This window comes from Kryptolebias marmoratus, linkage group LG8 (genome assembly GCF_001649575.2).
Source record: "Kryptolebias marmoratus isolate JLee-2015 linkage group LG8, ASM164957v2, whole genome shotgun sequence".
NCBI lineage: Eukaryota > Metazoa > Chordata > Actinopteri > Cyprinodontiformes > Rivulidae > Kryptolebias > Kryptolebias marmoratus.
Window position 1 is genome coordinate 3,549,917 of NC_051437.1, and position 17,860 is coordinate 3,567,776.

At 42.6% G+C, this 17,860-nt stretch overlaps 1 protein-coding gene across 2 annotated transcripts in view; it reads left to right on the forward strand.

Annotated features, from left to right (window-relative positions):
• Positions 1-17,860, forward strand: part of lama5 (laminin, alpha 5) — a 311,767-nt gene that overhangs the window by 249,811 nt on the left and 44,096 nt on the right. For both annotated transcript variants that reach the window (XM_037977106.1, XM_037977105.1), the window contains 8 exons: positions 5,411-5,565; positions 5,670-5,799; positions 7,792-7,894; positions 8,025-8,138; positions 9,822-10,004; positions 16,614-16,756; positions 16,839-17,018; positions 17,127-17,266. In XM_037977106.1, coding sequence (XP_037833034.1) covers positions 5,411-5,565; positions 5,670-5,799; positions 7,792-7,894; positions 8,025-8,138; positions 9,822-10,004; positions 16,614-16,756; positions 16,839-17,018; positions 17,127-17,266 — 1,148 coding nt within the window. The remainder of the gene's footprint in view (positions 1-5,410; positions 5,566-5,669; positions 5,800-7,791; positions 7,895-8,024; positions 8,139-9,821; positions 10,005-16,613; positions 16,757-16,838; positions 17,019-17,126; positions 17,267-17,860) is intronic.

Genomic DNA, 17,860 nt, shown 5'->3' on the forward strand with positions numbered 1-17,860 from the left:
TAACCTTTTCCATATTCTGAGTCCAGAAATTGCATTTAGTCCAGAGGCCATTGTCTTTGATGATGGAATATCAGCCAGTTTGGAGTAGTTTGCAATTTCGCTCCTGTTTACAGTCTGAGTGCTGGTCGATCCATGAACCCATCTACGAATCTGACAATAATCCAGGTAACTGCCTGGTCCAAAGAGCAAAAGTGAAGGTTAGCCGCAATTTCAGCCTGGCAGACTCACCCAGCTGTCCAGCATTACTCATCTCGGATCCTCGCTCCCAGCTGTCAAATCACATCCAGGTGCAGCATATAAGCCTCCCCGTCCACGGCTCCTCCTGCTCGCCAGCCAAGTCTCGTTCTCAGCAAGTCTCGTGCTCAGCAAGCTTCGTGCTCCCGACCAGTTCGCCTCAGCGGCCGGCTTTTCCCCTCCGGCGATTCTTCCCCTCCGCCCCCGCCTCTCCCCGCTTGCGGCAAAGGATCCAGGAAGTAGTCACCGGGGCCGCCCCGGCTCCTCCAGTGCCCCCGCTCCAGCTTCTGGGCTTCCTTCGCCAGGCGCCGCCTCGATGCTGCCGCTCCAGCAGCTTCTCCGTCTGCTTCAATCTTCGGAGTCGCCCCCTCCCCGCTTCGCAGCCCGTCCTTGGTCCCGCCCGTCCTGGATGCTCAGCAGCTCGCCATGGCTCTCATCTCCTCCATGGGCGTTCTCCATCCGTCCGTCTGCAGCTCGACTCCGCGGCCGGCCTTTCTGCCTTCGCCCAGCCTTCCTCTTCGACTCCGCCAGGCCCTTCGCCCTCGCCGATGCCCGTCCTCGCCTATCTTAGGGTAATATGTGGTGCTCCCTGTCTTTTCCATTTCTCTGATCTTGCTTTGCGCATGTTTCCGCCGGCATTTCTTTTCCGAGGCCGGCCCCTGCTTCGTGGGCGACGCAAGTTTAGCTCCTGTTTACGCTTCCGGATCGTGGGTATGACCACATGCTAGCAGGAATGTAAACACCAGCATTAGCTTTCCCTGCAGCGTTTATGCCGTCTGTCCCCCAGCTGAAGTCGCTGTAAAGCCTGACATCTCCAGCGGATAACAGCTGTCCTACTCCGCGCAACAATCGCGGCATCCAGAGCATTTCTTCCACTGCGTCTCTCTTCCTGAAGTCTTAGGAGAATCCCCACAAGTTTATAAAAAAAAATTTTTTTTAAAAAGCCAACGTTGTCCATAGCACTTTCGTTGTGTAATCAAGTTTCAGTAGCCCGGCGCCCCCCCCATGTCACGAGGGGGCGTTCCTCTGCTGCAGACCCGGCTGGCCGGTGCGAACTCGATGCATTCTCTATAGAGCCGAGCAGACTAAAGTGCAGTGGCGGTTGTCTGCTGGCCAATATAACCAAGAATCATGATAATTATGAGAAGCACTCTTTTAAACTGTAGTTTAGTTTATGCCATATTGTAGTTGGTTCTCCTCATCTTATCTTTAGGTTATCTTTAGTACATCTTAGTCTTATCTGGTGTCTCAGGTTTTAAATATGTTTAGCTCTATATTTTCGATATTGTTGCGCGTTCTATGACCACATTTTTAGGTTTGCATGTCGTACAGCACTTTGTACTGCCCTGTTGCTGAAAAGTGCTATATAAATAAATTTGACTTGAATTAAAGGTTAACTTAATTTTTAATTTACTTTCCCTAGATATCTTTAGGTATTCGCATTCTTCTCATGTCATATTTCACTCCTCGCAGTGCTGTTGTTTCTAGGTTAGAGTTTTTATCCAATCAGAGTTCAGCTTCCTTTCGTTGCCAGGCCGTATGAAATCTGCCCAGGCCTTCAGAGCCAACAATGCTGGCGTCCGTGCTCTGTTCGTGATCAGGCAAATGCGGTTGATGATCGGTTGCCATGGCCAAACGCGTCAGGAGTAGGGTCAGTGGGGCCCTCTGGCTGGCCCCGAGTTGAGCGTGTCATTTGCGCGTCCCGTGATTGGATAGGGATTTTTGCCAGTTGAGCCACGGCAGTGCTACGCAGATCACCAGTCACTCCCAGGACTGTCAATCGTTAAAAACTTTTAACCCTCAATGGCTGAAATAGAGCCATACGTTGATTTGGTTGCTGATATACTGGCAATGCTGCTTTGAGGACAAACCTTTCAAGAGAAGCTAGATCTCATTAGAGGAGGTCAGCCCACCCCGAGCTAGCTATCCTGTTCCAGAATGGATTTGTGTCGAAATAAGTGTTTTGGGGGACACAGCCGTCTGCTTTTTCTGGCGTGCGCAATCATTTCATCTATTCTATTTAGTTTGTCAGTAGCATACTCAATTCGTTCTAATTGCTGGTGCAAGTTTGTCGTTTTTAAAGTGTCCCGGATAATAACTCCTTTTGTTCACAGCTGAGATGATGCAATGCAAAGTAGTGCTAAACATGTTTCTAACTACTCCCCAATCCTGGTGTTATAAATGCTGGCATAATGAGAGGCGTTTATTGACTAAGTTGGACATCACTGAAGGCCTAAGTGCGAAACGCACCGCCTGCCACCGGTAGACCAGGCCTCCTGAATTGCAGCCCGTATTAAAGGGGCATGTCTAGCCTCACACCGCCTTTCCCTCCCCTTCCTCTACATGCCACGTTCATGCTCTTCGCCTAGGCCGGCCGTTCGTGCCTGCTTAGGCCCTCGTCTCCCCCAGTCTTCACCAAGATCCCGCAGGGGCAGAACTCTATTTTGGTCTCCCGTTACTCCCAACTCCCGTCGTCGACTGTCACGTCGCTTCCCTGTCCGATTTTACTGCTGAGTTTTGCCTAGCGGGTCCCCGTCTCGTCCGGGGCCTATCCATCAGTGAATTCCTGGCCGCCTTCGGAGTCTTCAAAGACGTTCTGTGCTGTCGACCCTGACCGTCAGGCCGAACTAGTCTCCCTTTTTGCTCTGATTGCCGATCTCCACCTCAAATTCGGCTTTTTTTTACAGTATCATAAGGCTTTCCTCGAAGCCGCTCCCGTCCTGTCTCGGTCAGGCATCCGCTCGGTCTGGTCTGTCCGGCTCTCTGAACTGCAGATCACATTGACCCTCGCTACCCTGTGCCTCTCATGCTCAGCCGTTGGCTGGCATAGCGCCCTCTGCCCCTCTCTCCCACTTAGCCAGCCTCCTCCGCTCCTTCAGCCGGTCCCTCCTCGCTCTGGCTGCCAGTCCTTGGTCCGCCACAGCAGAAAAGGGGTCGCTCTCAATAATACCCCCTTCGGCAATAACTTTAACCTCAGCATTTGCTCCTCCCTAACCGCTCGTTGCTCCATTCGAGTAGCCATTGCAGCAAGTCCTCCCAATATGCGTCTGCCCCGCCAGTTGAACCCCTCCAGGAGCCTTCGCGGATCAAAGCCTGAATCCTGGTTAGATTGCTGTCCGTCCAGAATGGCGTTTCCTTTCTCCGAGGCCGTTGTCCTTTCAGCCGTCTCCTTGCAATCCTGTATGGTCCCTGCCCCGTCCTCTGTTTTTTTTTTTTTTTTTTTTTTTTTTTGTGGGGGGGGTTCCTCCAGGTCCTCTCGCCCTTCCTCCCGTAGGGGGGGGTCTCTCGTCTGACAATCATTTGCTAAATTCTGCGCAGCTGTTAAATCCCCTCGACCGCAGCATGGTTCCTTAGAGCCCCTAGGAAAACCTTAGCCCTAGGTAGCCTTCCTCCTCTTCAATTCTCCGAACGCTCCTTCTGAATAGAGTCAACCGTTTCAGCAGCTCCTCAGAGCATCCCTCTGAATTCTCCTCAGCAGCTCGGCCACCGCTTCTGGCGGCCTACTCCTCCTACATCAGCCCAGTCCTCCCGTCCTTGCTAGCTGCTCAGTGTTCACTCATCATTCAAGTAAGCTCTCACACTAACTGGTGGTGGTGTTCTCCATCTCTGTCCTTCTAATGCCTCTCCAATTTCAGCTCTCCTTTCAATTCTGGCCCTTCGTGGGCCCTCTATCATCAGCAGCCCTTCACGGGCCCCCTAGCAGCATCAGCAGCCCTAGCGGCGGCAGCAGCCCTTCGCGGGCCTCTTTGCGGCGGCAGCCCTTCGCGGGCCTCTTAGCGGCAGCTCTTTGCGGGCCCCTTGCTGCCTGCTCCTCCAGCTCTCTCCTCAAGCTCACAGTGGTTCTCTGCAAACTCATCATCTGCCGGGGCCCGAGCGCCAAAGATCTCTAGCCAATAAAACACTCTAATTGTCTTTATCTCTCCGTGTGAGTCTTTCCAGGTTGAAGTGAAGGCTCGCCGCAATTTCAGCCTGGCAGACTCACCCAGCTGTCCAGCATTACTCATCTCGGATCCTCGCTCCCAGCTGTCAAATCACATCCAGGTGCAGGATATAAGCCTCCCCGTCCACGGCTCCTGCTCACCAGCCAAGTCTCGTCCCACTGCCTCCCCGATCTCCACCCTCCTTCGTGTGCTCCTCTGGACTCCCCTTCCTCATCTTCCATGCCACCACCAGGTCCGGGTCCCGGGGGATGACTACCCTAATCTCTCACCCTACTTTGATCATTCAAGCTCACAGCGGTTCTCTGCAAACTCGTCATCTGCCGGGGCCCGAGCGCCAAAGACCTCTAGCCAATAAAACACTCTAATTGTCTTTATCTCTCTGTGTGAGTCTCTCCAGGTTGAAATGTTGTTATCAAAAACCCAAATATGTAAAGAACCTCCACGTCGGTAGGTACACAGTCTTCCACTCCTGCCAGGAATCCACTGTATATCCATTGAGACATATCCCGAGACTGGACTCACCTTCACCCAGTCCAGAAAATTGTATCAATTGCGTTGAGAAACCAGCTGATCAGATCCATATTCCTTAAATTTTTGGAAAATATGTAAAAAGAGGCTTCGAAAAAGAAAGCAAGGCAGAGAGGGGTGGCAGTTCAGGAGACAGAGAGAAAAGAAACACGTCCGCCTTCCACCAGGAGCAGAAAATAAAAAAAATTAAAAAAAAAAAAAAAACAAGAGGAGGGACAAGAGCAGAAAGCATCAGAGCTTGGAGAGGCTAGACATTACCATGTGGAATGATAACACTCTGGCAAAGAGTGACAGGTGGCCCGCTCAAGAGACCTGTATGGAGACAGACCTGCAGTTGATGCACTCTGCCCAGCTGTCTGAAGCAGACGTAACCAGACATACCCTGCTCCCTGACAGTATTAGGATAATGAAGGTTTTTTGTTGTTGTTTTATTATGAAGAGTTTGAATAAGGTTTAGTTCTTCCTACTCCTTTTCAAACAGAGAAGTAGTGATTAGTTATTAATTATTTTGTTTTTGGTTATGCATATGTTTTCTCTTGTCCTATTGGTTACATGTTTTTAAAAATTTGTTTAAAATAAATAAGTAAAAATTTTAATCATTGTTGTCATCACATCTTTCTGTAAGGAAAGGTGATTGGTATGTGTACAGTACTTTAGTCTATATCACTTTAATTATTTTTATTTTTTTTGTTTTTTGTTTTTTCCAGGAGTATGAACATTTGGCAGCACTTCTGGATGGGGCCAGGTCACCTTTGGCAAAGAAAGTGCAAAATTTTGCTTCAACTGGCTCTCAAATTCCTTTGGTGGAAAAGGCAGAGAGGCATGCCAAGCTGCTGAACATTTTAGCCATGAATTTGTCGAGGTAGGAATCTAAACTGAATGTAATAAGTCTGAGGCGGGCAAAGGTGTCACAGTTTAATAAAGACAAGCTACAGAAGGTTAACCTATGATGTGCTGGAAATACAGTGTGGTTGTAGAAACCAGGAAGGAGGGAACTGTGAAGGTAACAAAAGCTTACAGCAACATTATCGACAACATCAACAAAGCAGAGGAGGCCGCCAACATAGCTGACAGAGCTGCTAATGACACACTGGAGGTACAGGACACACTTCTTCTATTGTTTGTATGAATGAGCACATTAACTCACTTACTTACCTGCTTTGTACCAGGTATATACCTAGTACTTAAAGTGTACAGTGTACTTACCTGGTACATACAGAGTATTTACTTGGTACTTACCTGGTACGTACTTGGTATCTACCTAGTATTTCAGGTTACTTGGCACTTAAAGTGCACAGGCCTGGTACTTATAGTGTACATACCTGGTAATTACAGTGTACAAATCTGTTATTTATAAGAACAGGGTACTTACTTGGTACTTTACTGGTACTTACTGGGTACTGACCAGGTACTTACAGGGTACTTACCTGATACGTACAGGATACCTGGTTCTTACTTGGTACTCACTGGGTACATAGCTGGTATTTACAGTGTACATACCTCGTACTTAGATAAGTTAGATAAGTACTGAGATAAGGTATAGAGCCACAAACAGTGTCTATTTGTTGTATGTAGATGAAATTGTATTGAAAAAATTATATTTAATTAAATTACTATAGCAAGTGAAACAACTAACCTTTAGTCTGTCCATATTTGAAGGAAATTGTAACACTTTCAAAGCAATGGTACAAAGACACTCAAACATACTTTTAAGTGTTTATTGTAGTAAAGATGTTGTAAAAGATCATGTCATACTAGGTCATGCTAGCATGATTACACTGCCAAGTGTGGGTATGATGGGACTATACCTAGAACTGCTACTATTGACTAAATTATTGATATACTGAATAATCTAAATTACTGATTTTCCACAAATGACCCACAATCAACTATTTTATTTTAGTTCATTTATACTGTATTTAACTTTGGCATTTATGCTTTACCACAAAATAAGATGTAAACACAGACTTGTAAATTAAAGTTCAAAATTAAAAGACAAATATCTAAAATCAAGCTCTGATTTATGCACATAAAAAAATAAAGAGCCTAAATATTCAGCATATTTTAAGGAGACAGAACTCCTTCATTTGCAGGAATTCAGCACATGGTTTTGCTGCCACAATAGTATGAAAGTGTAGCTCAGATGGAGCTGATGTACACAGTGGTTTTGAGAAAAACAAGTGTTAGTTCAATAAAAACCTTTAAGAAATTAAAAGATAAATTCACAACAGTTATTTGCAGTTATTGATGTTACTCTTCCGACTATAGGCATCAGCCCTAGTTACTAAGACCTCTTCATACAAGATGATGACCACACTACTTTCTGCTCGACCTATTAGGGGGTGGCTGGATCACAGCAAGTTTGGGAAACCTCCTTCAGAGTGTTGGCGAAAATGACACTATGCTCTCAGTACTCACCAAATAATTTTTTTCTGCTATTTTACACATCCTTGAGAGGCTCTCCTGCACCCTCATCATGCTTTATATATCAGCAACACATTTACATGATGATATTGTGCCTATGATTGCACTGTGTTGGGCTCTGACATGGCACAACTGTGTCACCATGCAGCTACATGGGGTATCACATCAAGCTGAATCATGCTAGCCTGACACTACAGTCATGGATTTAAATTAAACTTTCATAAATTAATCACTGAATGTACATAAACAACCAATTTACTTTTAGAGTCAACCAATTTAAGATGTCTGCCTCATCACAGTGATTATACAAGCACAAAAATGTCTATAACTCTGTCAGTTTTACAGGTACTGAGCAAAAATGTAGTTAGGTAGTAGCTAAGAATCATTTACAGTGCATTCTCTTCAGCACTAATAGATCATGCAAGATATTGCATAAGGTTGTGCATAACTCCATCATTTCTCATTATGAGATTATCTTAGTCTAAAACTCTGGAATAGAAAGTGGTGGGTGACATGCATTCCTTTAACTTATTATTGCAATTGCAAGGTTGCTATCCAATGTTGAAGGAAGCCTTAGGTTAAGTCTGTTGTATTACTTATTCACATTTTGCCCTATTTTAAATGTTTATTTGTTTGATGCTTGAGTTTGAATAATGTATTTTAGAACATAAAGAAGCAGAGTCTTGGTCAGATGGCTGATAAACTGAAGAACCGCAACATGGAACTGAATGATGAAGTTATACAGCTGATCGATAACCTTAACAACAGTAAGCACACATCTGGATATCTGTTTTTTTTCAATAAAATTCTCACAGGTTGAAGTAGACTCTGAAACCTTCACAGTTAGGAGTGTTTGCTGACTGTTTAAAAAGCTGAAACTGATTTTCTCACACACAGCCTTGAAGCCCAGGCTGGAAGAGGCTCAGAGACGACAAGATGAAGCCAAAATCAAACATCGTCAAGCTTTAAAGGATCTGGAGACAATTCAGAACAAGCTCAACTTGACTTCAAGTACGAATATCTAACAAACAAACTATGGTGTAGTTACAGGGATTACGTAGAGACTGAATTGAATCAGTCATTACAGTGCTGTGAAAAAGTCTTCACCCCTTACAGATTTTTTCTGCTTTTGGGTTTTTGTCACACTTATATGTTTCAGCTCATCAAACAACTTTTAACATTAGTCAAAAATAAATTGAGTAAATATAAAACAGTTTTTAAATAATGATTTTTTTATTAAGGGAAAAAAGCTATCTGAACCAACTTGGTCCTCTTGTCTCTTTTGTTAAATCATGAATTAAATAACTTTTCGGAAAGCTGACAGACCTGTAGGTTTAAGAAACCACCTACCTGAATAGAGTGGACTGAAAAAATTTAGAATTACTCTCTCTATTATTCTCTCTGCAACTTCAACTTCACAATTACAAGGCACAAATGGTTCTGATACATAAACACCTTCATAAAAAATACACAGAACAAAACAATACACAGCAAGCTAAGTAATATAATTTACATTGTTTATTAAGAGGAACTACTTTGTGGGGTCACCCCACCTGCTCTTATGGACTGGCTGTGCCTGAAGAAGGCCAATTTATATTGACTAGGATTGACTTGTGGTTTTTTTTATAGGCACTGTACATTCAGTTGAAGCACAATCATTCTTTTTCACTAAAACCAGTATTTGACTGTCTCAAACTTCTTAAATTTCAATGAGAATGAAATGGAATTTGTTATTTTTGGTCCCAGTAGAAACCGCAGCACTTCTCCTATAGATCTAGATAGCTTTGAGCTGTTTGTAAAATCTCCTGTAAAAAAAATTTGGGGTGATTTTTGCTTCAAATTTTCACCTTGAGAAACAGATTAAATTTTACTAAAGAGATCTTTTTAAAATTGACATTTTTATCTAAAGTAAAATTGCCAACTGTTGTTGGCCAAAGGGTTTCATTTTAAATGTGCTATATCTTTAATAAATCCTGTTTTCATCACAATTCGAATTTCAGTTGAAAATGTGCAATGAGCACATAATGGAATATTTTGTTTGGATGTGCAGAGAAATCCATTAAACTGCTGATACAATTGCTGTTTTTGTATTAAAATATCAGAAAATATTTATGATTTTTTTTTAGTTTGCCAATGAAAGGATTTAAACATTTATGAGACAGTGTCTGAACTGAATAAATGTAAAAAAAAAATTGTGCAGCTTTCATGAACTTACCAGCACTCCTCTTCACCATAATCATCATCATCATCAATTTATAAAGCACTTTAAAAACCAAAGTGCTGTACAGGTAAAGCAAAACTAAAAGGAAATAATAACAATACAAAACAATTACAAGAATAACACAATTGGCAATGAATTCATAAAACAACAACAGGTGGCCTAATGTTCGCGCTCTCTAGAATTATACACGTGTGTAAAAGATACATTTTTAAAAGAGACTTAAAATCATTTAAATATCCAGCAGACCTCACAGACAAAGGGAGAATATTCCAGAGCCAAGGACCTGCAACTGAAAAAGCTCTGTCTCCCCTGGTCACAAACTGAGTCCTAGAAACACTAAAACATTAAATTTTATGTGAAATATACATATTTTTGAGTTTATAAAATAAAGTTGAAAAAAGCTAATACTTTCTCTTCAGCTTACCTAATTTTTTGATAATGATGTTTGGTGTTTGTTCTTTTATCCTGAGCAGATGTGAGTCAGGATATTGTTGAAGTGAAGCAGGTCACAGGTGCAGCAAACAGCACAGTCACTAAGGTCATTAACCAACTGCGACCCATCAAAAACAAGCTGGATGAGTGGCACGAGATCTATGGAGACACCAACTTCACCAGCAATGACATCAACAACGCTTTGATAGATGCCAACAACACTGGTAAGAGCTCATTTTCATCCTCATAAATTCCCTGTACCATCTTTGTCTCATCACTGAATTTCTTAAGTAAAAAAACTCAAACCAGCTTTTCTTTTGAGCATTCTAAATATTTTGATTCTCTTATTTCTGTCTGTTGTTGTTGTAATGTAAAACATACAGCTCCCTTCACACAGGAAGACAATTTCACTACTGTGTCAAAAAATCTGTGGGTTGATCAACGTGGAGGATTTTTGCAGGGATCATAACAAGGATATCATGGGTGGATTACAAACACTGTGAGAACACTTCTCATGTGTGTCAGAGAACAATGGTTCTATGCTGGTGTTAGGTGTCCCTGTGTTACCTTTTGTAAATGAGTGCCTGATTAATTGTTCTTCTTCTTTCAACGGAGTGGCTGGAAGGGTGTTAAAAAGGAATTAGCTCCGCCTACCAGGGGGGCGGAGGGAGTCCGGAAGAATATCTGATCACTGACGGCACCAGATCCTCACCCCCGCTTCTTTTTTAAATAGTCATTGTGATGTGCACCTGCGGGTCACCTTGTTAGACTGTTTTGAGTCTGGGAGTCTCAGGTATTAGTGGGTTTTTCCGGTTTTTGGTTGTAGGGTAAGATCTTGAGGCAGGGTGAGGGGAGCGGTCTGACGGCCTACTGCTGGCTGGTTGAGGTTTCTCCCAATCTTTTGTTTATTTTGCCTGAGCTACCAGATTTACTCTTGTGTCCAGACTTGGTTCAATAAAACGTTGCATGGTGTAACCTAGTCTGTACTCTTTATATTGCTTGTCTGGCACAGTGAAACCGGACCGTAACATATTGGGGGCTCGTTCGATTAAAATATGTTTGATGACATATTTTGAGGGCCGGGGGGGCGTGGTCTTGCTTGAGGTGGTGTTTGACAGTTGTTTTCCATGTCCTTAGTAACATCTGTGTGAGTGATGCCCTTTGTGTCACGGTGGTTGCACGTTTATTGGAGTTGCGTAACTTAAAAATTACGGTTTAATTCCCTATGTTTAACAATTGGCTGGTGCATATCTTTTGTGTTGTCTATAAGGAGCATCTATTTATTTATTTTTTAATAGAAATTTGTTTCCAAAAAATAGTGGAGTTTAACTTGGAGGAGTTTTCGGATAATCCTACTACTGAGCAGTTAGAGAGTTGTACAAAGGAACAGCTTTTGTCAATTGCTGCTCATTGTTCGATTACTGGATCTAAACAGTTAAAAAAAGGGAAGATAAAATCTGAGATTCTATCTGCCTTGATTGAAGCAAGTATTTTCCCTCAGACTAGTGTTGATACTGATCTTCAAACTGGCCCTGATGCCGCTTTTCAGCCTAGTCTTTATTCTAAGACCAGCCCTGATGCTGCTCCTAAGGGCGCTGGGACCAAAAAAGTTACTTCTGGTCTTCGTGAATTGGAATTACAGCTTGAACTCCGTCGACTGGCTCTTAGAGAAAAGGAACTAGATCTTGACTTTGAATTACGTAAATTGGAGGCAGAGGCGCGGAAACAAGTTTGTCTCAAAGAACTTGAACTGAGTGAATCCGCTGCCTCGCTGGGCTCCTCTAGCTGTGATGTGAGTAAGTGCGTCCGTTTGATACCACCCTTCTCTGAAAAAGATGTGGACAAATACTTTGTGCTGTTTGAAAGGATAGCTGCATCATTACAATGGCCAAAGCAATTTTGGCCATTATTTTATCAGGTTTCACAGAATTCGTCAAAGGTGAGCAACTTGGTCACAAACAGACTCAGGAGAAAACGAGATAAAGTAAGTGGTTTTATTCACAGTGCAGGATAGGAACGGGACCGGATCTTGAAGGGAAGGTAACAGGTAAGTATTCGTTGAAGCCAGCAGGGAAATAGTTCTTATGGATTGTAACCGAATGTCCAGTGCTTACTGAAGAAGGAGGTGAGTTTCACACAGAGGAGGATAAAGCGAGGAATCCAGTGGTGAGGATTTACAGATGGTTGTTTCCAGCTTTGTCGATTCCAGACACGGAGGTAAGTATTTACAGGCACACGTTCCACAGGTAAGTAGATCCTCTGGTGGAGGCAGACAGGTACAGCGCGGTTCCGATCAGGTGAGTGGCTCATAGAGAACTCCTTCGATGAGGGTGGCAAGGTAAACAGATCAGACAAGCTCCAGGAAGCAGAAGTTTCTAGGTACACACAGGAGACACGAAACATGAGCAAAACTCGGGTAACAGGATTTGCTAAAGACTGAGGTGCGTTTACCCATAGCAGGCAATTCTTCACCATTGGTCTGATCTTCACTGCAGCCTTAAATACCTGGAGCACTGATGATCCTGATCTGCTGCAGCTGAGGATGATTAGTCTGCCAACCAATCAGGAACTGGAACAGGTAAACCAGGAAGCAAACTTGCAGAATGCCACATTATTATTGCAGTGCATGTTCACAGGTAACACTCAGGAGGCCTATGCTTCACTTTCATCTGATCTTAGTCTGGATTATGATACAGATAAAGCAGCTGTTCTGTTCTGCATATGAGCTTGTACCAGAAGCCTATAGGCAAAAGTTTTGTCACCTTAGTAAAGCTGAAGGGCAGAGCCATGTAGAATTTGCTCATGAAAAGGTGGTCTTGTTTGATCGTTGGTGTTTGTCACAAGACGTTAAAAAATTTTGATCAGTTACGTGATTTGATCATGATGGAAGAACTTAAGAATTGCGTTACAAAACAGATTGCAACATATGTAAATGAACAGAAAGTATCTGAAGTTTCTAAAGCAGCTGTGCTGGCAGATGAGTATGTTCTGACTCATAAAAATGTGTTTGATAAGCAGCCCCATTTGTCGCAGCGCAGCCCTCTTGCTCCACCCCCTGTACAACCTGAGGTAGAGGTGGAACGTCTCTTTGAAGGTGGAGTCAATAGAGTTAGGCCAGTTTGCGCTCATTGCAATAAGCGTGGTCATATTATGGCCAACTGTTTTCTGCTTCAAAAAAAAAGCTTGTTGCCTAAAGCAGCTATGACGGCTAGGCTGCCTCCAGTATTGGTCACCTGTGGGGTGGGGAAAACAGGTCTGGAAATCTACGCACCCTTTTTTATGAAGGGGGAGGTTTCAGTAGCAGGTGGTGAAAGAGAGCCTGTGACAATTTTGAGTGACACTGTGGCATCTAGATCTATTATTCTTGAAAACGTTTTACCCATAACTGATGAAACCTCATTAAATTCAAATGAGTTTGAATGAATGAATTTTTTAAATATCCCTCTCCATCGCATTTGTTTGAAGTCGGAGTTGGTATCTGGTGATGTAGTGGTGGCAGCAAGTCCTGTATTCCAATTAAAGGAATCGATTTTCTTTTGGGAAATGATTTGGCTAAGGGGTAGTCTTGATTAACCCGGAAGTCACAACAGTTCCAGTGAGATCTGACAGCCCAGATGAGTTGCAGCAAAGATACCCAAAAGTGTTTAATGTGTGCGCGATTACTCGGAAAAATGCTGAATCAGAGACCTATGATGTGGTTGACCTGGAAAATAGTTTTTTGGCACGTGACCAATTGAATCTGGAAGGTGACTCAGACTCTGTAAGTACATCGGGATTGTTTCCATCTGTATTGATACCCTCACCTACTTACAATGTACAACAGGTAAAGGCTCGGGGTGACACAATGTCCAGAGAAAACCTTATCCTGGTTAGGTTTCCCTGAAATCTGACACACACTGTCAGTAACTCCTCACATCTCTTTTTAATCCTGGCCAAAAAAATTGACACAAAATGCGGTCATACGTTTTATTCACTTCTAAATGCCCAGCCATTATATTGTCATGAGCTAGACTTAATATTGCAAGGAGAAATTTTTGTGGTACCAATTGCCTGCCAAGCATCCTCTACAGATGCCTGTGGTGGTGTTCATTTACGCATCAATATGCCATCTTTACAAAAATATCCATCAGGCATCTCTTTAACTTCTTCCTCAGGTACAACCCAACTGAATAAGGGAACGAGAGAGGAATCCTGACTCTGTTCCAAACAATTGCACCCCATTTTGGTCCTTTTCCGCGTTCCAAATCTGGTCATAGATTTTTGTTAACAGTGATATGTGTGTCTGTGCGGTTTCCTGAGGCTATACCTTTGCGCAAAATAACTGCGCCCTGGTAAAATTTTTCTCTGTTTGGCTTGCCAACAATAATTTAGACAGATCAGGGATCCAATTTTATGTCACAAATATTTAAACAAGTGTTAAAACAGTTTAATATCACACACTGCTGGTCCAGTGCTTATCACCCTGAGAGTCAGGGTGCGCTGAAGAAATTTCATCAGACGTTTAAAAATATGCTTTGTGCATACTGCTTGGAGTTTGACAAAGACTGGGATGAAGGAGTTCATCTGATGCTTTTCGCTGTGCGAGAGGTGGTACAGGAATTGCTTGGTACAGGGCGTGTGAACTAGCTAGAGAAAATCTCCAAGCAGCTCAAGGCATCATCTCCATCTGTGACATACCCTCACCTTGAGGTGAGCTCCACGGAAGAGCTGTCCGGTGCTGAATCTGACACTGACGGTCCGTGTGAGGCCATGCTATGGGGGCAATTTAAAAATTCTGAAATACTTGTTGGCCTGGACTCTTGCTTATTGCATTTATCTGAAGATCAGCAATGGGACATGGGGGCTCTTTTTGATTCATACCGTGGTTTGTTTTCAGACGTGCCCTCTCAAACTCATGTTTTACAACATGACATAAATATCTGCTGCTCCGCCCCTATTAAACAACATCCATACCGAGTAAACCCAGATAAAAGTAAACGTTTACAAAGCCAAGTTGAATATATGTTGCTACATGGTATTGCTGAAACGAGCTGCGTTTTGAGATCTATGTGGGCTCCTTTAATGGCCCAATAGTGGTCTATACAGATCATAACCTGCTCATTTTCATTCAACAAATGCGGAATTCCAACCGGCGGTTAATGCGGTGAGCCCTATATCTTCAGTCCTTCTACTTGGAGGTAAAACACATCAAAGGTAAAGATAACATTGTACCTGACATGTTGTCTTGTTCTTTCTACGGATGCTAGCATGCTGTATAAATCACCATGTAGCATTTAGGGGTGGAAGTGTTACGTGTCCCTGTGTTACCTTTTGTAAATGAGTGCCTTATTAATTGTTCTTCTCCTTTCAACGGAGTGGCTGGAAGGGTGTTAAAAAGGAATTAGCTCCGCCTACCAGGGGGGCGGAGGGACTCTGGAAGAATATCTGATCACTGACGGCACCGCATCCTCACCCCCGCTTCTTTTTTAAATAGTCATTGTGATGTGCACCTGCGGGTCACCTTGTTAGACTGTTTTGAGTCTGGGAGTCTCAGGTATTAGTGGGTTTTTCCGGTTTTTGGTTGTAGGGTAAGATCTTGAGGCAGGGTGAGGGGAGCGGTCTGACGGCCTACTGCTGGCTGGTTGAGGTTTCTCCCAATCTTTTGTTTATTTTGCCTGAGCTACCAGATTTACTCTTGTGTCCAGACTTGGTTCAATAAAACATTGCATGGTGTAACCTAGTTTGGACTCTTTATATTGCTTGTCTGGCACAGTGAAACCGGACCGTAACAGATAATTTTAGGCCTGCACAAAACTTCCATGGTGAAGTTGTAGTGTTTTATAGTGTGAACACAGTCAACAAAACAGAACATTCACACTACTGTTTTTGTTTTTTGTTTTTTTTCTGTGCATTCAATCTAACTACTTCTGTTTATTTTCTGTTACTTTAGCTATTCATTCAACAAAACATTCATCTCATTCAAGAGATGGGTGCTATGACTTTGGGGTTTTGTAACTTTTATGTATATATATATATATATTTTTTTTATTTAACCTTTATTTCACTAGGCAATACATTAAGAACAGTTTCTTTTTTACAGTGTCAGTCTGGCTTTTTTATTTTTTTCAAAATATTTAGTATTTTTTATTGAGTACAAAATAATTACAAAAATATTTTACAAAATATTTAGGTTTTTATTTAGAAATATTTTCCACATATAAATACATTGAGATCTTTTTAATTCTTAAAACATTTTTCTCTTTAAAATCAAATCTGCATACTTGCTTGATTTTTGTGTTCTAATGCTGCCTTTAGCTTTTAGCTAACCTTTTGCTACTTTTAAAGCTAGTGTTTTGCCACATTTATGTCATGAAATATTTTGCTACTTTACCTTTAACAACTAAGTTTCAGCTTAGCAGCACATTTGGGTTATGGAGGGGTTATGACAGTGTGTTCATGGTGTGGGCCCACACTGGTATGCCTTGGGCATTGAGAATTTAAAGTGAGGCTGACCATGGTGACCTCACATCAAGACCCATCGAGTCCATGCACACACATAGTGGTAGGGTCATGCTAGCATGTTGTGATCTAGCGCATGGCTGCATCTTGACATTGTTGGAGAGAGTTGTGCCAGGGCGTGACCAGGGTGAGCCAAGGGCATGTTGTGATTGTCAGTATGGTAGTGTCGATATGGGAACACTCTGCTGACATATAGATTAATTTATAGATTAACCAACAGCATCAAATAATCAATAACAAAAATTTAAATAAAACAAACATTTACAGGGTAAAAAAGACTGGTTAACAAAAGGTTTAACTACCATGAATAACTTCTAAATTCTTTGTCTCCACAGTGAGCAAGCTAAGTGAAACTATTCCTACACTAATGAGGAAACTGGATGAATTGCAGAATCACTCCATTCAAATGCCAAACATTTCAGAAAACATCAACCGGATCCGACAGCTCATCCAGCAGGCGCGCAACGCCGCCAGCAAGGTGTCCATCATCTCAGAGGGCATCACATTTAAACCAAAAGCTGTTTTTCTTCTTCCTTTAATGCCTTGTGTTGTCCATCCAGGTGAGAGTGTCAATGAAATTCAACGGACTATCTGGTGTTCAGGTCCGCACTCCCTCTAACCTGGCTGACCTGGCTGCCTACAACTCCTTGAAGTTCTACATCACACTGGCAGATGTAGGGCGGCGACGACGGCAAGACAACATCCCTAAACAGTTTGTCTTCTACCTCGGCAACAAAAATGTAACCACAACAAATAGGCCCATTTTGTGCTGTTTCATAATATGTGTTCAGTGTGTCTTATTTTTAGATTTATTTTAATCTATCAATGTGTGTGTGTGGGATTTGTAGTCCAGTAAGGAGTTCCTGGGCATGACACGAGAAGGGAAAAAACTCTACTGGCATTATAATATTGGAGGTGAAACTACTCGGGTGATGATGAATAAAGACGTCCTGTCTGATGGAAACTTCAATGAGGTTTTCCTGCAAAGGTAAGGAAAACAAACAAAGAATCAGAGAAGCTAAACTGGAGGATTATGATCTCTCCTAACTTTCATCAGAACTCTAGCAACAGCATTTTGGATCAATTGAAGATTTTCTAAAAAGTTTTTTGGATACCCAGATAATATCCATCCATCCATCCATCCATCCATTTTCTTCCGCTTATCCGGGGTCGGGTCGTGGGGGTAGCAGCCTAAGCAGGGAGACCCAGACTTCCCTCTCCCCAGCCACTTGGGCCAGCTCCTCCGGGGGAATCCCAAGGCGTTCCCAGGCCAGCCGAGAAACATAGTCTCTCCAGCGTGTCCCATATAATAAAGAATAACAATAGTCCAGCCTAGAAGTGATAAATTCATGGACCAGTTTTTTTGCATCATTTAAAAAAAAAGTATTTATCACCTGCTGCAAGAGGCTGAGGGGCAATAATATTTTGAGCTATACAGGTGCTGGTCATAAAATTAGAATATCATGAAAAAGTAGATTGATTTCAGTAATTCCATTTAAAAAGTGAAACTTGTATATTATATTCATACATTACATACAAACTCATATATTTCAAATGTTTATTTCGTTTAATTTTGATGATT